The sequence below is a fragment of the Gossypium arboreum genome, chromosome 8, assembly GCF_025698485.1.
Source record: "Gossypium arboreum isolate Shixiya-1 chromosome 8, ASM2569848v2, whole genome shotgun sequence".
Lineage (NCBI taxonomy): Eukaryota > Viridiplantae > Streptophyta > Magnoliopsida > Malvales > Malvaceae > Gossypium > Gossypium arboreum.
In genome coordinates this window covers 14263977-14286565 of record NC_069077.1, presented here as the reverse complement: position 1 = coordinate 14286565, position 22589 = coordinate 14263977, and the positions used below count along the sequence as shown (strand labels likewise).

General features: G+C 31.8%; 4 protein-coding genes and 1 long non-coding RNA gene across 5 annotated transcripts; 1 reads left to right on the top strand and 4 right to left on the bottom strand.

Moving 5' to 3' along the window:
• Positions 1–344: 344 nt before the first annotated feature.
• On the bottom strand, positions 345–1447 carry LOC108469126 (uncharacterized). The gene is made up of 2 exons (XM_017770016.2): positions 985–1447; positions 345–649 (listed from the first exon to the last, which is right to left on the bottom strand). Exons 1-2 carry the CDS (start codon positions 1238–1240, stop codon positions 636–638), a joined length of 270 nt encoding a protein of 89 aa, XP_017625505.1. The 5' UTR covers positions 1241–1447; the 3' UTR covers positions 345–635.
• An 8306-nt stretch (positions 1448–9753) lies between these two features.
• LOC108470298 (GTP-binding protein YPTM2-like) lies at positions 9754–12309 on the top strand. Its single transcript, XM_017771596.2, has 8 exons — positions 9754–10093; positions 10655–10727; positions 10845–10892; positions 10982–11029; positions 11334–11405; positions 11503–11658; positions 11766–11869; positions 11969–12309. Exons 1-8 carry the CDS (start codon positions 10080–10082, stop codon positions 12063–12065), a joined length of 612 nt encoding a protein of 203 aa, XP_017627085.1. The 5' UTR covers positions 9754–10079; the 3' UTR covers positions 12066–12309.
• On the bottom strand, positions 12002–14812 carry LOC108470297 (pentatricopeptide repeat-containing protein At4g16835, mitochondrial). The gene has a single exon (XM_017771595.2). The coding sequence runs from the start codon at positions 14490–14492 to the stop codon at positions 12429–12431; it is 2064 nt and encodes a 687-aa protein (XP_017627084.1). The 5' UTR covers positions 14493–14812; the 3' UTR covers positions 12002–12428.
• A 1307-nt stretch (positions 14813–16119) lies between these two features.
• On the bottom strand, positions 16120–19524 carry LOC108469862 (RGG repeats nuclear RNA binding protein A-like). Its single transcript, XM_017770935.2, has 7 exons — positions 19067–19524; positions 18358–18655; positions 18192–18257; positions 17919–18048; positions 17292–17447; positions 17165–17218; positions 16120–16612 (listed from the first exon to the last, which is right to left on the bottom strand). The coding sequence occupies exons 1-7, from the start codon at positions 19248–19250 to the stop codon at positions 16436–16438; spliced, it is 1065 nt and encodes a 354-aa protein (XP_017626424.1). The 5' UTR covers positions 19251–19524; the 3' UTR covers positions 16120–16435.
• An 838-nt stretch (positions 19525–20362) lies between these two features.
• Positions 20363–20750, bottom strand: LOC128296506 (uncharacterized). Its single transcript, XR_008287113.1, has 2 exons — positions 20682–20750; positions 20363–20605 (listed from the first exon to the last, which is right to left on the bottom strand). It is a non-coding gene; the product is annotated as an uncharacterized LOC128296506 (long non-coding RNA).
• Positions 20751–22589: the final 1839 nt, after the last annotated feature.

The following is a 22589-nucleotide window of genomic DNA, read 5'->3' as shown; positions in this document are numbered from 1 at the left end:
CACTCATCCTTTTCAACAGCCACTGGCCGGATATTGGAATGATTGTATAGCTTGGATAAATTGATGAAACGATGCACAATGTTCTAATCAATTATTGTCAATTACAAAAACACTCACTAGGAATTGTCATTCACTAAAGCGGTTAGCAAACTTTCCGTGAAAGTAAATTCTTCTCTAAATATATATATTTTAAATAAAACCGAAATCGTCAATGTGTTTCACGATACTATTTAAAAAATGTTTTATTTTTTGCAAGAATGATTGGATTGAATTTAATTAATATGTTTTTCATACTATTTTTGTATTTAATTATTATTTTTATTTATTTTTATAAAAGACCATCATTTTGGTTTCTATCCCTAGCATATATTTCCCAACATTAATATCACAAAATCTATGAAATCATTTCAATTCTACAAGCATCTAAATGGAGTTCCATAATCAAATGAATATCTACCATTCTACCTGTCTCTTGTTTAAATCTAAATATATCTAGCTGCCTCCCTGACACGAAACAAGTTAGATGCCCTTCTTTGATAATGTCATAGGTTAAGCACACTCTGTCTTGTTTTGTTTTATGGAATTAAAACTCCTCATTCAGCTCCATTAAAGACCTTAGCTTTTGCAATCAATCTTCAAACCCTTGATTCTGCAAAGAATTAGATTCTCAGTTTACTATATTAAACATAACATTGAAAAATTTTGATTTTTTTTTTCCTTAATTCTAACTTTAAGCATCTACTTTTGCAACTGAAAATCTTATATAGAAATAAATCTATAAAATAACATAAAACCAATATAAAGATTTAAAGGATAAATAAGACTAATAATCAATGAGAGCCTTTTAATATCCTAACAAGCTCTAGGAACTACTTGCGGATCATTTCATTTCTCAACCAAAATGAATGCAAGCTACATGTTTCACTGCATGATAGCTATATAAAGTAGGCTTGTATAGGAAAAAGAAAGGATGATGTTTGAAACCTGGGCTGGAAAAGAACCAAAGAATGATAGCACAAAGAACGAGAACGAGAGGGATGATGTGGATGGCGTTCTCGGCAGATCTGAGTCGAGACCTTTCTTTCTTGGCGGCGGCTGAGAGGGGGTTGTACATAGGCAGTTCTTGCGGATTCAGGGGAACCGTCTCCGAGGATGGTTGCTTGGAACCCACTGATTGGGGTGGGGATGCGTTGAGGAAGAACTCATCGGAGACTCGAGAACTGCTAGATGATCGATGCATCTTTTCGGGGGTTTGGGTTTCTTTCCCTCTTGGTTCAGAGAAACAGAGAGAGTCCGAAAAGATGGAGAAATGAGAAGTTGGGTCTCTGTTGGGGGTGCTGACTGCTGACCAAAGGCCAACTCCCCCACGAAACGGGACGTTTTTGCTACTTTAGGCGGTGCCGCAAAATTACAAAACTCTGCTTCAGCCTTTTTCTTCCTTTTATTTATTTATTTATTACTACAAATAACAAATTATTAAAAATACGAAAAATTAATAGAAAATAGTTGAAAAAATTGGGTTTTGCATAGTGAAACTTATGATTAATTACTAAAATAGTTATTTAAAAGTTATTTCTCAAGTGTTATTTATGGGTGTTAAATTTATATTATGATCAAATCATCATAAAATCTGTACAAGAAAAAAGTATTGCACAAAGTACAATATGCAGGATCTTAACACCCAGGATAATGAATTTTGATTAGATTATTATTTGCTAGGTGGCCCAATCAATTAATTTATTAAACTGTTTATGGGTATTGAGATCCTCTCAGTTCATTTTAATTTTTTTTAGAGGTCGAGTTAGATTTCAATTAGTTCTATTCAAAATTTTTTTAGAGGTTTGTTTGCTAGGTTTGATTTAAACTGAAAATTAAATTTAAAATTTTATTCAAATTTAATTCGGATAAAAATGTTAAAACTCAGACTTAACTTGGTCTGGTCCATTTATATAAAATTTTTTATATTATTTTTTAATATAAATTAAAAAAGTAATACATAAAAATACTCAAAAAATTAAAATAAATATTTCTCAACAAATTAAAAAATATGTATACTTAAGATATGTGCAACTTAACAAGCAAATGCTTCTAAAATAGTAATAAAATTAGCAATAAAACAGGAATTATATAATATCCAAACGATAACAACAAAATAATAGTGAAATGGTAGCAAAATAGTGAGAAAACAACAGTAAAACAATTAAAAAAAGCAGTTTTCTTTTGAAATTCGGGTTGGGCTCAGGCAAAAAAAAAAAAGCTTTACCTGAGGCCGACCCACTTTCTAAACAGGCTTTTTTTTTGCTCAATCCCATTTTTTAGACATATTTTTACTCAAACTCTTTCATTTTTTAGATGGGGCACCGAGCTCGACCTATGAATAGGTCTATTCTCTTCCATTTTCATAGAAAATCCTCTTAAACTCTTCCACTTTGAAAAAAAAAATTGTCATTTTCCACTTCTTTCCTCGTAAAGATGGTTGATTTAAGGTTTCAAAAAGAATATGTAACAAACCATGTCAACAATATGGTAAATTTTCGAAGTCAATTTTTTAAAAAATTTTATTATATTTGCATAAAGGTTTTAAAGATTTTTTGAAATTAATTTTTTTTTTGTGATATTTTGAACAACAAAAAAATTGAGTTTTTCACACTTGACATAAATTATAATTTTTGGAAGTGAGTAAACGTATTTAAGATTTCCTGAAGAGTGTTGATTTATATGTGATACTTAAAGTAGTAAAGTTTGAAAAGATATTGGTTTTGCTTCCCATCTTATTGCAAATATGGAAGCCCACATACATTTAATTTTTCATGTTGAAAGCAATTATAATGCTAGAATATGAAATGAACATAGTTAGAGAGACTTTTTATTCTTACCCCTCCAACACATGCAACTTTGAAAGAAATGATATGACAAAACTTCAATGCTTTAGATAGTAAGAGAAATGTCGTTGCCAATTAGGTCTAACAATGATCCTGAGATCATTGTAATAGTATACTTATTTACTTTGTTTATTGGTAAAGGTATCTTCATTTTTACCTTTTTTTTTCTTTATTTATGTATTAAATAAACTAATTAATAATAAATTCTTGCGAATAATACGACTATTTTTAAATTATCCTTATTCAAATATTATTGTGAGTTGAGACAACAATAATACATTGAGACTAATGTGTAGTTGGTTGATGAGAAGATGTTGTAATGGATATGAGATATCAAGTCGACACATGGGAACATGTTAGTAGAATAGTGTATTAGGTTGACTCACCATGAGAATGTGATACATGCACCTATGGGGTAAATTTTATTAAAGTCAATTCAACTAAGCTTCTAATTTTCAAGTTTGAAAGATCAGTCAACTTGTGATGAATTTTTTAATTGGATCCAAACATTTTTGGGTTGAAATATCAACATGGCGTTTGAAGACCTACCTTTTAGTTTCGAAACTCACTTTGAATAACTTGATTTTGAGTCTAGAAGCTCAAGTTGTAACCATTTTACTGAAGATTACACGAACAGAATTTCTGGATTGGATTATTACAGGAAATTACGAGTTTCGGACTTTAATTTGAGTTTAAATCATATAGGGTTCAAGTTTAAGGCCTAATTTTGATTATATATGATCCAAGTATTGTATCTATTATATTTTATTATTTTATTATTTATTCCAAATTTTAGGAGTTTTACGTCTTTTAGTTAACAAGAAAGTTTAGTTCTACTAAAACTACTTATTGTTTAGATTAATTAGAGTTTCATTATCCTTTAGAGTTTTATTTGGATGTAATTAGCTAGCCTATATAAGCATCTCTTTATTGTACATTAAAGTCATTGATTGATTCATTCATTAATAAAATTTTCAACTCCGGGAGTTAATTTCTTTCATGCAAGATTACTTTTTTGTAATTTTTATAAGCAATTTTTCATCTCGATTTTCTTCAAGTAGTCATGAGATTCCATTCTTCATCCTTCAATTTCCCAAAGACTATTTCTTGTTGCGCACTCGTTCGTTTGTCTCAGATTAACCGATAAGATCTAAATATAAACCGGACCTAATTCGTTTAAGTCGGTAAAATTGAGGTTGAGAGATAAAATGGAGCCACTTAGTAATTTAAGCGATTTATGTCCCGAGCCCAAGATTTGGTGAACCACATCGAAGTCAACCAACCCCCATTGGTAATTTGCTAGATAGTCCCTCTAGTTTACATTTATTGCAATTTAATCCTTAGGGTAGAATATTTAATTTTCTTGAAAAATCTTCTTTTATGAATTGTCATACTATAAAATCGTGTTAATAGTCACTTAGACTCTATTGTGTATGCTAATCATTTCTCAATTGTCTCTTCCTTTGAGCTCGATCCTTGGAATACTTCTGTGTTTCATTGTAACACTATAAATATTACAACTGACACTGTATACTTGTAGTAAAACAGAACTTTAAAAATGGTTTCATAAATTCAGTGCTTTAACGCGCATGCGCACAACCGGTCAATTGTAAAGGCTCTTGTCAGGTATACTACAAACTATGAGTGATTAAGACAAGATTTGTCTCTTTTATATAATGGGAGTTGTATGTAGGTCCTCTTGATCAAATGAGACTAGAAATGCATAGTGTTACTTAAATGACTTGATATGAGATGTTATATTTTTTTGTTTATTAGGATTAGGTTATACAAGTGTGATTATTCCATAACTTGCTTTCAATCTGAGTATCGTGGATAAATGAATATATTGCATGATAGTATTGCCGCATAAAGGTTTCGTCGAATCACGACTTCCAACAACTTGGGTAGCAATGATGCATTGCTAGATGCCACTCGTTGCTTGTAATATTAGACATGTTTTATTATCACTAACAACGATATAGGGTCCTACAAGGTTACACCTTATGATTGGAACAATTGAAATCTAAAAAAGTTGAGACTATATTTAACTTGTCACATCAGATAAATTAATTATAGAAATTTTCATATAATTAATTGAATTTGATGAAGTTAGAAATTGGACATGATATATGTGCATACTTCGACGCACAAATATAAAGATTCCAATTAAAATAATTAAATGTGTTTCACATATATTTTAATTGGGTAAATCTGCTTGAATTTATTGGATAAGATATTTAGTAAATCTCAATTAAGAGATTATTTGAGAAAGAAAATAAACGAATACTATGTTTCTTTAAAAGAGATGATATCACATTTTGATTTGGATTACTTAGTATCCTCTTGGACATAATTTATGAAGATTGAATAGGAGTTTTGAATAAAAAGTAAATACTATTATCCCATCCTTTTTTCTTCACCCTAAAATACTATAGCTAGCACCAAAGTTTTTCAAAACGACTTTCTCAAAGGTTTAGTGGAAATTTTGGTCCTGTTCATCAAGTGAATACAGAAGAGACTCGGGCAAAAATTTACGACTACGGTTCAACCTTTGCATCGAAAGCTTCCCGTAAACATGGTTTTTGTTTACTCAGAAAAATTCGGATTAACGGCAAAATCAAAAAAATGTTTCAGAGGGTTAAAATTAAATTATAATTTTTACAATAAAAAAATACAATTTTACTATTTTAATATACTATATCTTTATAATTTTTAAAGGATTAAATCAAATTTTTATATTTTTAGGGGGTTAAAGTATAATTTTACCTTTACTAATTTAAATTTTTAAAAATTTTAAAAGGGTCATATGAAAAAAAATTCATTTTAGGGGGGTTGGGGCCCTTGCCAACCCCCTAGTTTCGCCACTGATTGAAGCTTTATTTCAAACCTTTTTTAATCCTGAATCCATTGTGCGAGGTCCCCAGAAATTAATTTTCCATTATATTGGTGGTACTTTGGTAGCTCAATAATATCTTCATCTATCGAAGTTTTTTTTTCATACGATTAGTACATTTTGCTGGAATTTAAAGACTATAACATATTTGTACATGACGCTTTGCAAGGTGACTCAAGAACCGATCAACGAAATAAATAGATGTTGTCTACTTTGGCATGGATGTGGATGCAGTGGTTAGTGCCCATCTCTTCACAACCATGGGAGTTCCCTATCGGTCAAAGGTAAAAATATAATTGTATTTAATCTCTTAAAATGTATTAAATGACCAACATTTATAATTTTTCAATGCATCTAATATTAGTACAGAATTAAGGGTCATTTAAATCGTACATATTATAGAAAGGACTTTACTTATATGCATGAGAGATCAATCGATGAGTCGACGAAAAGGCATGTTGATGTTGTATTCATATCTAATATAAGTGATTATTTATAATTGTACTCATTGTATATATTTGATGTTTTTGTGAATGTCATATCTAGACAACGTAATATTTTTCGTTCTACCTAAGATAGACCATGAGCATCATGCATTATTTAGTATGTGAGTGTCCATCATTTGTTTCCACATTGTCAAGTGACAATACCTTGACTGGGTGAAACAACAATTTAGGTTAGTACAAGGTATTCTTAATGACCTACAGACCCTTGATCGGCTTTGCAAGATATATTTAAAGGAGTAGGATAAGCATTGTCGACCGGTCAGACATAAGAGGTTCTCCTTTTGGATCCACAATATCAACATTCCCTGTATAGGAAAATTATCCAAGATGTTAATTTTCAAGCCTCTAAGACATTTATGCAATGATTTATGCAATGATTTTTGCAAATGAGTCAAGTGTGGTTTTATGCAATAGGGGAATATCTGATAGTTAGTGAACGACACATACTACCCAGCCATCAGTGAGCACATCAACAAGTCGTGGTAGACTAGTACAACATGTTTAGTTGGAGCCAAAGCCGCAGCCGTTGATTTTGTGGCAAAGTAGATCAACTTGTCTAATAATTAACGCTGAACTCTATTTAAATATTGTCTATAGTCGTCACAATTTAAACATTCAATAATAATTACCCCGATTCTAATGAGTGCGAAAAACTTGATGGCGCCATATATAACTGAACTTAGCACACATAGATGTTTGAACTAACCCTAAAAAACGTATTTTTAAACATAGCCATTAATTCATTTTACTATATTCAAGTAAAAAGATAAAAAATTGAATGAAAATTGTAGATATAATTTTCTTTAAAGAGTAAAATGGATAATTGAGTTAATAAAGAACTAACTTAAAAAACCAAATTATTAATGTAGTATATTTATTTTTTATTTTTATTTTAATGTCCGTTTTACGGTTTATGTTCAAGACTTATGTTTGTTGCTCCCAATAATTTTTATTTACTTTTTATATTTTTAATATTTTTATTTATTTGTTTATTTTAAATTTTAAAAAATAATTAAATCTTGACATGCCATCTACATGACAATTTATGTGTATGACATGTCAACAATGTTAAAAAAGCATTAACTTTTCCATGTATTTTCAGGTGATTTGACAAAAAAACGCAAGCTAAAAGAGACAAAATTTTAAATGAATGGATAAAATAACTTCTTTTTATAAAGTTGAAGGGTCAAAACAAGTTATTATGCCTAAAAAAAATTATAAAAATTATTTTGTAAGTAGAATAAACTTGGACAAATAGATGTACGGATTTAGATGAACCTAGATGTGATTTTGTTCAGATTCCATTCTAAACGTATTTTTAGTAATTTTATATATTTCAAATTTGTTATAAAATATAATGTTTTTGTATTATTATTTTAAAATTAAAAATCATATAATATATATAATTTAAAGAATTTTAAATATATATAAATTTATAAAATGTATATAAATTATTTGATGTTCAAAATAAACCTGGACAAATGAATATTTAGGTTTAGATGAACTCGACATTAATTTACCTAAGTTCATTTCAAATGAAATTTTTTAAGTAAAAAGTTTGATTGTACAAATATTAAAATATATAAAATTAAATACAGGTAAATTAAAATTTCAAAAACCTAAAAAAGAAAAATATGAAATAATAATAAAAATAGTAACAATCAAAAGATTTTCTTGCATATTTCTCTTAGAAATCATTATAATTGATTAAAGTTAAGAATTGTTTCAACTAAATCATAAAAATTCAAAAAGATAAATTTTGTTTGAAATTGGGAGTAAACCCCACAATTATTGAAGCAAAAAGACAAAGAAGAAAACATTCAATTATTCAGCGCATAAAAAAACGAGTGAGTTGAAAGTCGAAGAGATCCAACCAAAAATGAAGCCAAGTCGGTGATTTTATTGAAGATGAGAAATTATCCAAAAATTACCAAATTTTTAAAATTTCTTTACAAGTTTTCTAAAAATTCTAAATTTATGAAAAAAATCTAAAAATTCCTTTAAAAGACCTGAAAACTTTTGTTAACTTTTAATAATATTATTTTCAAATTTTAAAAAAGCTATATACATAAAATTATTTATAAAAAATATTTTTGGAACAATTTAAATAAAATAGTGTCTAAGTTCATCTGAATTGAGACAACCATTTATACAAATTTATTTTAGATGTAAATTAATTTTTGTAATTTGTTTATAAATTTATACATTTATAAAATTTTTCTTTTCGATTTTATATATTTTTAATTTCAAAATAATAATACAAAAACTTGATATTTTATTAAAGAAATAAAAGATATATAAAATTACTAGAAGTCAAGTTAGAAATGAATCCAAAAAAGTCACATTCAGGTTTTTGAATTTAGTCATCTGTTTGTTCATATTCATTCTAAATGTGAAATAATTTTTACTTTCTTATTAATGTTTGTCACATATAAAAAAGTGAGATTGTCTTGTGTTGTTGTAATATGGGTTGCTAATGTCACGTTATCACATTTTAAGATATTAAAAAAAAAATTAAAGCGTGTGGTGGAACCCAAATTTAGATACAAAAATATATCACGTGCCATTTTAGCATTTTATATAATTTTTGTTTCTTTTAGCTTTTAATCTTTAAGTTGTATTTTTTTATTAAATCATCCTAAAATGGATTAAAATTTAACATTTTAAAGTTGTTAATGTTAACATTAAAAATAATTATTTTCATAATTTTAATGATTTTACTTTTTTTAAATTTTAAAATTTTAAAAAATTAATTAAATACTAACGTATCATCCACGTGTATGTCATGTCAATAAAATAAAAAGAATCTAACAATCATTTGAGTGATTTGATAAAAAAATTAAATTTAAAGACTAAAAAATGAAAAATTAAATGAAAATAAAATTTTCTCTAAAATTAGAAGCTTTGAAAAAATTATTATGCTAGAATTAGGTATCAACCAAGCAGAAGCATCGAAGAGCAAAGTTTATATTAGAAAAGGAAAAAGAAAATTTGAAATGGAAGAAACATTTTCCTCACCGCCCATAAATAATTTATTTATTTTTGGTCAGAACTCAACAATATTTAAAATTAAATTTATATAGACAATAATAAAATTTAGAACAGTTTTATTTTTAAGTTTTAACGCCTTCGTTATTACATAAATAATTTTCATACAAATTTGACCTTTCAATTTACCTTTTCTTGAACTTTCTCAGATACCATGTTTGACATCATTCTTAAGGAAGCTAAAACACGCGCCTGACTCGAGCGTCGTCAAAATCTTACTGATGAAAAAGATCAGAGCAAAAATGAGCACCACAAGTATGTCCCATTCAGCCATACTTGCTTGCCGGCTGGCAGGCGCGTGGCTGCTCCGCCTGATTTGTGAAAAATAAAAATATAAAATCTTCTGACAAATCTAAGTCATAACTTATCAAACTCTGAATACTTATATATAAATAGAAGTTCTTTTTTGAACTCATTTGGAATATATTTCAAGAAAATGCCTTAATTTGTAAGTTACATGATGCAAGTGCACGACAGGAGGCATTCTTTTGTCCTCTGTTGCTACGTCACGCCTCCAATTTCCCCCACCTTTTCAATTTCAATTCAGCAAGTCTGCTTCTTTATTTATAACAACTATACAACACACCTTCCTTCCATTTTAACTTCATTCATTTCTTCTTCCATCTCACGCTTCTTTTTTTCTACTTCTCCGGCGACGATCTCAATTCACCGGAAGTTCTCGCCCTAAGGATTACCTCTATCATATCCTTCGACATCTTGTGATTCAGCTTATTCTAACTTGTCACCACCATGAATCCCGAATAGTAAGCTCTTTTCTTCTTTTCAAATCTTAGAAAGAAAATAGTTAGCCTGTTCTTTTATTTTATTCGGTTTTAATCACTCGTTTCTAGTTCGCTTTCTATGGATCTGTTTTTTGCTTTTCCTTTTGAATTAGCGGTTTCTTTTTTTAATTTCTACTAAATATATGTGTTTCTTTCGTTACCCTTATTATTCATGGATTTCTTATTCAGATCCGATTGAGTAAAGCTTCAGATGTGTATTGAATTTCTAATGATAAGTTAGCTAATAAATAATAGTTAGAGCTGAAAGTTGTGACTTATAGAAGTGATTTCTTAAGTTAGGTGACAGTTTATGGAGAAATTGAAGGTAAATCAAAGAAAGTTAGGGCATAATAATGGAAGTAATCAGGTGAATAAAAGTGTTGATTGTTATTCTAAAGTCATGTGAAGGAGCTTATAGTACTCAAAACTGCTAGAGAAAAAAAGTGAACCTTGTTTAAGCTTTCATCGGATGTTTGTTTATATGTTGAAATTTTGATTTTTTTAATATTTATTCTGAATTTTGTTTGTTTGTGTTAATGACAGTGATTATCTGTTTAAGCTTTTGCTTATTGGAGATTCTGGTGTTGGGAAATCGTGTTTACTTTTGAGGTTTGCTGTAAGTTTTTGGTTGCTCTTTGATTTTCGTGTCATTTTAACTTTGTGATTTGTTCTGGTGTTACTCAACAGAGGTTTATGTTTCTGAACTCAGTTTCTTTAATTTTTTGCGAACCAGGATGATTCATATCAGGAGAGTTATATCAGTACCATTGGTGTTGACTTTGTAAGTACTATCTCAATTCCTTTATAGCAGTGGTTTTTTTGTTAATCACGTGAAGGTAAGTTAAATTTAAATTGTATTCCCATATGCAGAAAATCCGCACTGTGGAACAGGATGGGAAAACTATCAAACTCCAAATAGTAAGTTTTTGAAATTTGCTGGATACTCTTTCGTTTGTTAATCAAGATATATTTGGAATGCATACTATAATTGCTGTACACCATTCTTTGTATGCTTTAATCCTTTAACTGCTTTGTGTACATTCTCTCTGTTCGGTTCTATTCAATTCTGATAATGCGAATTTGATTTTTATAAGTCAAATTGTTATTTTCTCTCTGTTGGTAGGATTATTTGATGATTTATACAGTTAAAAGCTGCATGACTGCATCTTTGTTCTGACCATTGTGGGTTGCTATTTGGCTTTTCTTGCTTGTCACTGGACAGTGGGACACTGCTGGCCAAGAACGTTTTAGGACAATAACTAGCAGCTATTATCGTGGGGCTCATGGTATCATAGTAAGTGCCATATTTCACACCTTATCTGCGTTGTTCCCCACTTATTTTTCTTCATGCAGGAAACAGGATTGAAATATTGTTGCTAACATCTTGGCAGGTTGTTTATGATGTGACAGACCAAGAGAGTTTCAATAATGTCAAGCAATGGCTAAATGAAATTGACCGCTATGCCAGTGAGAATGTGAACAAGCTTTTAGTTGGGAACAAGTGTGATCTAACAGCAAGCAGAGCTGTGTCCTATGAAACTGCTAAGGTAAATTGATGGACCCTATTTGGTCATTTGCTGCAAACTTATACAGAGGTTTGTGTATTGTTGAAGTTCCATAATTTCATCATTCATGACTTGTTTCCTTTGTACAGGCTTTTGCAGATGAAATTGGAATTCCTTTCATGGAAACAAGTGCTAAGAATGCTACTAATGTCGAAGAAGCTTTCATGGCCATGGCTGCTTCAATCAAGAACAGGTACAGACAAACATATATATGGTAGATGAATTTATTTCCTCTCTCATTTGTGGGCTTTTATTTTCGAGCCAATTGACCCTTCTTTATGGCTGTTGGCAGGATGGCAAGCCAACCAGCAATGGATAATGCGAGACCTACAACAGTGCAGATGCGAGGACAGGCTGTGGACCAGAAGTCTGGTTGCTGCTCTTCTTAATGAAAAATAGGGTTTTGGTGGGGCTCATAATGCTCTCTTGTGTTAATTTGTTGCATGTAAAACTACTCCTTTAATGCTTTGGATATAAATTTCAGATGGTTCAGCATGATTTCCTATCCTCGTCTTTGGTTATGTTAAATTTCTATTCTTTTAATTGTATTTCATTTTAAGAATATAATTGTACAAAATAGTAATGTCAAGTTTTGAAATTTATGTTTTTACCATGCTCTGGAATTTCAGAAAATTATACCATCCTTTCCTCCCAGAAAAACGTTGTATTATGAAACGTGTATTTGACAAACATCTAAATTTCCAACAGTTACAGTGAAAGGGAAATGCTGAAAACTAGGGAAGCATGCAAAGTTACCAGTAATCGCCACAAGAACAGCATCCACCCTTGAAATGGTGAAACCTAACAGTATCCCTAACAATAATCTCTCTTCTTTCTACGGCTGATATGTACTTGATGGCACGGTGACAATCACCGCAAACTCTCAAGTTCTTGAACACTCTGATCGGGGTCCCATATGGCACTACGATAAGCCCAAAGGCAATCGCCAGCTTTTCGCTATGCCATAATAGAAGCTGTTCTTTCTGCTCTTCCCCCACATCATGCAATGCAGATTCAAGATCTGGAACATAACCAGCCAATTTCATTTTCTTCTCCAACTCATTCAATTTCTCATGTATAGATGCTAATTCTGGGTGCACCCTATCCCCCGATCTGAATTCATGAACTGTACTCTTTATTTCAATCCAACTATAACCAGGTGTCTTTACTACCTTGTTGTCCTTCATCGAACGGCGAACCCTAGCAACATGGTCCCATTTGTTCGTTGCTGCATAAACATTAGCCAGTTGCACATAACCAGCTGCACTTTGCGGATCAAGATTAAGCAAGTTCTGAGCAGCGAACTTGGCCAGCTCCAAGTTCTTGTGGATCCTACAGGCACCCAAAAGGGTTCCAAATATGGCGGAATGTGGTTTGAATGGCATTTTCTTTATCAAATCTACAGCTTCAACAAGTTTCCCAGCTCGACCAAGCAGGTCCACCATACATGTATAATGATCTGGTCTAGGTTCAACCCCATAATTCTTCACCATAGAATCGAAGTATCGAACGCCAATATCTACCAGCCCTGCATGGTTACAAGCCAGAAGAACAGCCACAAAAGTGATCCAATCTGGCCTTATTCCTTCACCCCTCATCTCCTCAAATAAATGGAGAGCTTTCTCACCTGCACCATGTTGGGCATAACCAGATATCATTGCATTCCAACTAACAATATCCTTGCTCTTTGTCTCAAGAAACAGTTTCCAAGCATCATCCAACACTCCACATTTACAGTACATGCTAATCAATGAAGTACAAGCAGTTGTATCATCACGTAACGAAGACTTACAAACAAGCTGATGAACTTGTTTTCCCAACTGCAAAGCAGACAATTCACTGCAACCCAATAGGACACTGCTCAAACTTGAATGATTTGGCCTAATACCGTACCTTAACATAATTCTAAAAATCTTTAAACCATCCTCAGCTCGACAATTCTCCACATAGCCGGCGATCATAGCATTCCATGTCACCAAGTTTTTAACCGGCATTTCTTTAAACAATCTCTCAGCTTTTTCTATCTTCCCAAACTTCATATACCCACTTATCATTGCAGTCCATGCCACCACACTCTTCACTGCCGCAAACTCAAAAAATTCCTCAGCCAATTCCAGTGCCCCACATTCAACATACCCAGAAATCATTGCACTCCAAGTAACGCTATTCTTCTCCGGCATTGCCAAAAACAACTCCCTTGCTTTCGCCATCGCTCCCTTTTGAGCGAAACCAGAAATCATTGTATTCCAAGAAGCTATATCCTTAGAGGGCATGGAATTAAAGAAAGACCAAACCGTTTCCATATCAGAGTTTTGTACATAACCAGCCAACATGATATTATACGAGACAGTGTCTTTTTCAGGAATTTGATCAAACAGTTTCTGGGCTTCAGTTAATTTCCCGGGTTTTCTAGAATACCCCGCTAACATTGCGTTCCAAGTAACAGTTGTTTTAACAGTCATGTTTCTGAAAACTCGGAGAGCGGAACTCAAATCACCTGATCGAATATAGCTAGTGATGATCTTATTAGAAGAAATGATATCATTGAGAGTATTTTGATCGAAAGGTGGAGATTTGTCAAGAGAAGGGGCAGCTGGGTGTGTGCTTGTTAAGTTATGGGTGGAAAGCAAGTTGGGTCTTTGCGGTGAATGGGCATGGAAATTGGAAGGAACAGCTTCAAGGCTGGGATTGGCATTTGGGGTTTGGACTGTGAAAGTGGAGAAAGGCCAGTGACAGTGTTTGGTTGGTAGGAAATTTTCAATGAAAGGTAAGGGGAAGTGTCTTTGGTTTCTTCTGTTTCTCAGATAATGATACATTTGACATGCTCAGAAAGAAAAAGAAGGCAGTCGTTTGGTTAATATTAAATCGATGGGCATTGACCTTTGTGCTCTAAGTGCTGCTTCAGCCCCCACCGACAGTGCGGCTTTCACCGTCGTCTAACGCCACTCCTCCCATCATAGTTTTATGGTGATTGTTAGTAAATCTTTAACAACGGTTAACTGCTAACATATTTTACTACCATCGACGGCGAAATGACAATTAAACTCTTTGTTTTTCAGAAAGTTGGGAGAAATTAGTATAAGAAATGCACGCAAGTGTGTAAATATAACGCTGAAACTACCTGAATAATTTAAATTTAGTAATACAAAAACTCAAAAATTTGTAATTATTATCCAGCTTTTCATTTGTAAAACTTTCTTTTTATTTTATTAATTATCAAGCTTCAATATATATAAATTAATTGATTATATTTCCAACCAAATTCAAATTTAAACCAAGCTAAAACTTAAAAATATTTCTCTAATTGATTATATTTCCAACCAAATTCAAATTTAAACCAAGCTAAAACTTAAAAATATTTCTCTAGTTGTGACGAATATCAAATATTTTAGCCCCTCATTAGTAATAGTGAGCGTTAGATCGAATCGAGTGAAAAATCTTACTTTATCATTCTAACTTGATTTAATTTTTTGAATCAAGTGAAATTATTCAAGTTAAATTAAAAATTAAACATGTCAAATTAAAATCTTGTTACGAATAACTAATTCCATGTTAGAGCTCATAAATTTAAAACTATATATTTTTGAAAACTTTTTCAAAGCAAAATAAATAAATAAAAAGATATTTTATTATGATAAACTTTGAATTATTAACTTATTTAAGTCTCAAAATTATTATTTCAAAAATTACTAATTTGCTCATTTTGAAAATTGATAGGAATTAAAAGGTATTTTCTCCAATCTTTTATTTGAATTAGTCGAATTATTTGAGTTATTCAAATTGTAAATTCAACTCGACTCAAAAACTCGAATTACTTATTCGAGTTGACTCAAATAACTCAATTCAATTAACTTAAAATTTAATTTTTATTTTTAATTTTTCGAACTCGATTACCCATAACGCAAGTAAATATATGCTGCAAACCCATAGCACAGGTAAGGCATATACAACCGCAAGAGCTTAAAGCAGTGTCACAGACTGCTATTCAAAGTCTGTGAGATTGTATAAATAGCGTTCCATTAAAGTCAATCTATTAAATGGTGCTCTTAATTTGAACTTACTCAATTTAAAAACAATTAACGAATATAAAAGTAATCTGAAAAGATTATAGGAGATTATAATCTAATAAGATTTGATTGTATAATCTTTAAGATGATATAAATCCCTTAACTATAGATAAACTTTATTTTTAGCAAATCTAAATTATAAATATAATATCTCCCCATCATCTGTAATCATCCATTAAATTCCAATTTTTATTTTAATAATAACAACTAATTGAGGCGTTATTTCTCTATAACTACTCTATTTTTTCTTTAGATTGCTTCCGATCCAAAATTCTCACTTTATAAAAATTAAGCTAACTTAAAACTCATTTCACCCAAAATCAGACTAAAATTCTAACCCTCACTTGTACCAACATTAAAACATCCCCGTCTCACATTTTGTCAATAATAGAGATTAAAATTTAAGAGGATGGAAATAACATTAACGCAATGTTTCGGACAGGACCAAAACTGATGCTACTACTTCTCAGTTGTAATATTCTCTAATTTTTAACCCAAAACAAAAACAGAATGGAAAACAAAAAAGATATTCATGCAAAATTACACTCAAAAACACGTTCATGGTTTCTAACAAGGGAAATGGTGATTTGTCTTGAGAGTTTTTTTGAGGGAAGGTGGGGGGACTCCTGACTATAGAATAAATCACAACGGATTCCAAGTGAAAACCATTGCGTAGATTGTGGTGGCGGACATCACTTGCCACCCAATGAGGGGAAGTGTCCAGGATCTGCAATTGAGGGAGCTTGCACATTGCTGGCCGTGTTGCCTCCATACCCACCTCTGGGACCACGGCCACGGCCTCGTCCACGCCCAGGTCCATAGTACCTCTCCCCTTCAGCTGGCTTCAGGAACTCATTGATGCTCACAGACTACACAGAAACAGCATTCATGCAAAACTTTAGTAAGTGGAAGAACACAAGTGACGTCTACATTCAAGCCATCGGAATCAATAACAGTTAATAAGGACAAGTTGATTCAATCATACTTCTTACATTCACATTATTATGCAATTACATATAATTCGCATTTACAAATAGTTTAAGAAAGTAAATTTGGAACTCAAAATGTTCTGTTTATAGAAAGCAAGCGTTCTGTTCCGAGTTCCAACCCCTGAGAAAACCAACTCACTTAAGATTTTGTTTATAAGAGAAAAAAAAAAAGAAGCTTGAAGATAACCAGGTGTGGCCCCCAAATCAGTTATAATTAACTAATGACTGGTGAAAGGAAAATCGAAACAGGATTCAAACATGCAATAATGGTGAAAGAACAGAACCCCACCCACCTAAGAACCTGAGAAGCATATTCAGAAAAGATAGAAGCATATTCTACTTAATTACACGATACAAACTCCAGAGGTGCATCAATACTTCGTTAAACAAAATGAAGATAATCAATCTATAAAATGAGAAAAATATGCAAACCTTTTTGACTTTTTCTTCTTTATCAGCATCCTTGCGCTTGTCCTTTTCAGATCCCTAACAAACAAAAAGCCCAGTCAATATCCCAGCACAGATTACAATATAACAAGAGAGAGTTAAGAAATTTTACCAGTTTGATAAAGATATCATCATTGCTCTTCTTGTTCGAAAGTTGTTGCATGGACTCAAACTCTTTGACATCAACTTTCCTTCCTTCAGTCTTGAGGGCAGCCAAAGCTTTCCTCTTCTCCTCGAGAATCTTCTCATATTCTTCCAATGTCATCTCCTAAAAAAGACAGAGAATAAATACACATTCAAAATTAGAACGTTAACATGAAGGACTTATTAAACATGGCAAGTCCAAACTAAGTCGATTATTGGATCACCCTAAAGCTGATTCCAGTAGGAAGTCTGGCCGGTTCATAATTATTGAATGTGAAATTTAACCAATATTTCAAGTAACATAAATTCCTCCAACAAATATTACCTAGTTTAAATGGGCTCCACAAACATCTGTATTACAACCACAGTTCAACTACCGATCCTATGCACTTCAAAATTTATTGCTTTTAAATGTAATGATGATAGACACATGGCCCAAAAAGAATACAGTTCAAGGTACATATATCAGCATATACCATTTATCCATAATCACCAATTAACGAGTAAACATAGAGGGAAATCACCAAAATACTATTGTTACCCTACCACTACCTTCCGACAAAACCAAAATCATAACTGCGATTAAAAAAACTACCTTATTTTCAGGCTCCTTCTCCTCAGTTTCATTTGCAGCATTCTCCTTGTTGGCATCCGCAGCATCTTCCTCTCCAAACTGCTTCTCAGTGCTCTTCTTCTCATTCTCAGTGACATTTTCTTCAGTCTCCCTTATTTTGGCCAAAATAGCAGATAATGATGATGAGCTCGCAACACAAACACATATGTACATTTTTAAACATGTATAAGCCTTATCAAATAAGGAACATTTTTAATGCATGCCACAATAGATATTGAGAAAAAAGATACTAACGGTGCAATCTCATCAGTAGAACTACCCCAATTTCCACGTCCAGAACCATCACGCTTGAATTCATTCCTGTATAGACAAATGATGCCATCAATGGTTAAACAAAACAGAAACCAATAGAGAAATCATAGAAAACAAATCATGCAACCAAGAGTAGAAAAATACTAACCCACGTCCAGTCCCACTGTGGCGATCATACTGCCTGCGAGGGCGTTCCCCTTCTCCAGAATCTCCATTGTTAAAACCACCACGGCGACCCCCTCGGAAAGAACCTCGAGGCCCATCATAGCCGCCGCGCCTTTCATACTGCTTCCCATCTCCCTCTTCAGAGGGTCTGTACCCTCCTGAATACCCATTGGAGTTATCGCCGACTCTGGAATCACGGCTGAACCCACTGCCTCCACGGCCACGGCCTCTTCCAGTACCACGGCCACCTCCACGTCCAAGCTCATTCTTAGCCTCTCTCACTACATAAAAAGACAGGGAAAATGCGGGATAAATGAGTAAGCACACAGCATGTCAATGATTAAAAGTATTTTTCAATAAACCAACAAAATCTAAAGCTACGGTCAGCAATAAAAGAAAGAATATTACAATGACCAAATCCCAATAAAATCATTCCAACAAAATAATAACTAGGCGTAATATTTGACAAAAAAGCAGATTAATGAGAGATACAAAATATCCATATTTCTTTTGTTCTACTATATCTTTAATCCAATAAACCATACATAAATCCAAAAACCAATCACAACAAAGATACTCCACTAAGTTAACGAATCAACACAAGAAACAAATTGACTAATTTTATGGATGCTATCTTCAAATCAAAACAGACAATCGTTAAAAAGAAAAATCCAAGAAGAAACAAAAGTCACCAGCTTGAGAAGGAGGTAGTGGCTTGGTGGGAAGCTTGGCAGACTTAGCAGGCTGAGCCGCAGCTGGAGTCGAAGCAGGAGCTTTCTTAGGCTTTTCAAGCTTTTGCTGCTCAACAGCAGCAATAAGCAAACTTGGGTCTTCAGTATCATCATCCAAGAGATCGAAAGGGTTCTTGGTTGCCATTGTTAACGTTTAAGAGATGACACTGAAAACTTCAGCTTTTTTTCTTCTTTTTTCTAACTTAAAAAAGAAACAGCAATCAAGAGAACCCCTAAGATAAGGTTGAAGCCATGGAAGCGAATTAATGAGGAAAAAGGAAAAGATCTAAGGTTGATGTTAGGAAGGTAAGAAATTGGGGAGACAAGAGAACACACAAAAAGTAATGTGAGAGTGGCTCAGTAAACCCTAGCCAATGCGGCAGAGAAATAAGAGTGACGGTAGACCTAATCTTAAAATACCCTATTTGTTTTGTTAGTGTGCGGCCGAGCTCATTTTAAGACTTGTGCATTTTGTTTTGGTCTAATTTTGTACACCCGATCCCAATACTCTTTGCAATCCATTTATCTTTAATAATTGAAGTCAAATTGGTATTTTTAAAATAAAAAACAATTTACTCAAATTAGCAAGTAGGGTCGTCATTTTTTCGTTTCTGAATTTTAATTTTAAGCTTTTTCTTCTCTTTTCCTTTCCTATATTCTGTATATTCATCCACTTTAATTTGTGTTATACATTAATTTTATTGTAGACAATTTCCGCATTATTTTTGTTTATGGGTCCGGTTAGATTTGGGCAATGCCCTAATAAAATTTTAAACTCGTTTGATAGGTTTGAGTCAGGTCTGACCCAGAAAACAGGCTTAATTTTTTTTTTAAGCCTAACTTGAATTATAGATGCTAAATCTAGACATGAAACGTATTAATTTTTTATTTTATTTTTATATAAAAATTTAAAAAAACACTACATGAAAAGCATTAAAATAAATATTTGCTAATAAATTGAAAAATAAATTTTAAAAAAACTTTATACTTAAATTACACTGAGATAAGTACAATTTAATGGCCAGATGCCTCTAAAATAGTAGCAAAATTAACAATAAAACATAAGTTATACAATATCCAAATAATAACAGCAAAATAGTAGTAACATTATGGGAAAATAACAGCAAAACATCAAGCTCTTGAGGTGAGGGCAGAATATTTTGCATAAACCCAAACCAATGCATCACTCAATCGAATTCGTGCATCTCAATAGTTGCAAAAACTATCAATGACATATTGGCATGCCAAATATTGTGATTCGTACAAAATTCGACCAAGATGCATTATTGAATTCTCGAATCAAAGTATAGCATCCATTTAAACTACAGTACAAAATTATAAATTTTATTACGTACCTAATATTTAACTTCAAATCCCTACGTGATTATTATATAATTGAAATTTTCAAAAACTAATCCCAGCTTCTGACGATTGATCTGACGATAACCGATATCTTCAAGCACGTTCGGGATACCCATATGACTAGCGTCATTGCTCCACCTATTCAAACAATATGTTATTCCAAAAATATAATAATGAAAAAAATATGATAACTATATTATTAAATAAATCTTACCTTATTACGAGTGGGAATTGATAAAAGAAGTTTACTTTGTGACGTAAAAATGATAAATGATACCATGCCCATGACTGAAGAAGGAGTACACAACTACCGATTTTAATTTTTGTGCTTCAATTTCCCACCACATCTCTCAGTATAATGTATACAATATAATTGATCCCCAATTGAGTCGTCCAACTTCTTTTAAGTCAATTAATTGTAATAGCCACCTTAAATGTACTAAATTTCAAGACTTATTTGATATTAAAAGACCTCCGATCAACCTTAGTGTGGTTTGGAGAATATAATTGAATGAAAAAAATTAAAATTATAAGGTATATATAGAAAAAAAAATGGACCGCTGGAAAAATGTGACCGTTGGTCCAATTAGCCGTTGGTTTCAACGGTTAGAAAATCAAGAAATGTGACCGTTGGTCTAAGTAGTCGTTGGTCTCAACGGTTAGAAAATCAACGATGGTGATTTTTTAATCGTTAGCAATCCAACGATAAAAAAATTGATTTTAGAACGAAACAAAATTACGTGGCAAAAACGTGTCTTATTGGATACGTTTCAAAATAAATGAACTAAATTCCTAATTTTAAAAAATTGAAATAAAGGGTTAATTTTCCCTAAAATGGAAAGGAGATTAAATACAGAAACAGAAGATATGAGATTCTTAGCTTTGACGATAATGGTCCATTGGCCAATTAAAAAAGGAAAATTACTTTTAAAGGCTTCTGGAAATCGTATAACTGGCGATGCTGGATTTTAGCATTAAATTAAATTAAAAAAAATCCTAACGAGAATAACATCTTATAATGTCTCTAAAAAAAGTTGTGGTTTAATTGCATGATCTGTGGCTAATTTTAATATTGCATTAAAAATATGTATTACCATTGCTTATTATAGTTTTAGTATCTTAATTGAAAAAATATTTGTTGCTACAGAAAACTTTTTTATACCTATGATACCTCCATTTTTAGAAACATAATATCCCCAAATCGGAGCATTTTAGGGAACGCTGAAATATGATGAATTTTAAGTATGGAAATTATACCTCAACATGGGTTACGTCATATCTCAGGTAAGATATTTTGGTTTGGACCCAACCTACTCGAATTTGTTTAAAATTTTTTTTTTCTCTTGTTTTGCTGTCATTTTAGTATTATATTGCTATTATTATATTATTATTATTTGAATATTGTATAAGTTTAATTTTATTATTAGTTTTACTATTATTTTAGATGTATTTACTTGGGGTTTTTACCCAATTGGGTTAAAAAAAATTTAAAATACTAAAATAGGGTGTCAGATACATTATTTACGGAAATGGGTTGTTTTTTTGGGTCGAGCCTATCTAACAGGCGCGACCTATTTTTTTAATAATATAATTTATTTATTTTTTTAAATATTATTATTTTATTATATTTTAATAATTTTTAAATTTTTAAAATTCAGTCGGGTCAAAACCGGTCGAGCCGGACCCGGAGGCGCGACCAGTCGCTCCTGCTGCAGAGGCGCGACTCCGCAGCCCGCCACGTGTCCCCGCCCCCACCCCGGCCTGCACCTCCCATACCACTGAGAGAAAAGAAAAAAAATTATTAAGTTTAATAATTATTTAGAGTTTTTACTAAAATAATTTTAAAAAATTATTTATCAAATAGGTTGTCAGCCCAATTATATACGAAAATTGGGTTTTCTTTCCATATTCAAAGTAACTTATTTCTCATATACTCACTTTCAACTAGTCAATTATGCATCTATTCAACATAAAGTACTACATTACTTCCAATCATAAAGCCAAATGCATTTTAACATATCATTTATATTAATGTGTTTAATTCTTTAATATATATTAATTCTCTTGTTATGTGTTTTATACAAGTTAAAATATAAGCATAATTTATTAATAGTCTATTTTA

Excerpts from the sequence above, each read along its gene's own strand:
- LOC108469126 (XM_017770016.2), bottom strand. The coding sequence starts at position 1,240 with ATGCATCGATCATCTAGCAGTTCTCGAGTCTCCGATGAGTTCTTCCTC.
- LOC108470298 (XM_017771596.2), top strand. Across the intron at positions 10,728-10,844 it reads GTTTACTTTTGAGGTTTGCT|GATGATTCATATCAGGAGAG; the intron begins GTAAGTTTTTGG and ends TTTGCGAACCAG. Across the intron at positions 11,030-11,333 it reads AAACTATCAAACTCCAAATA|TGGGACACTGCTGGCCAAGA; the intron begins GTAAGTTTTTGA and ends GTCACTGGACAG.
- LOC108470297 (XM_017771595.2), bottom strand. The coding sequence starts at position 14,492 with ATGTATCATTATCTGAGAAACAGAAGAAACCAAAGACACTTCCCCTTA.
- LOC108469862 (XM_017770935.2), bottom strand. The coding sequence starts at position 19,250 with ATGGCAACCAAGAACCCTTTCGATCTCTTGGATGATGATACTGAAGAC. Across the intron at positions 18,258-18,357 it reads CACAGTGGGACTGGACGTGG|GAATGAATTCAAGCGTGATG; the intron begins GTTAGTATTTTT and ends TTGTCTATACAG. Across the intron at positions 16,613-17,164 it reads AAGAAGAAAAAGTCAAAAAG|TCTGTGAGCATCAATGAGTT; the intron begins GTTTGCATATTT and ends GTTTCTGTGTAG.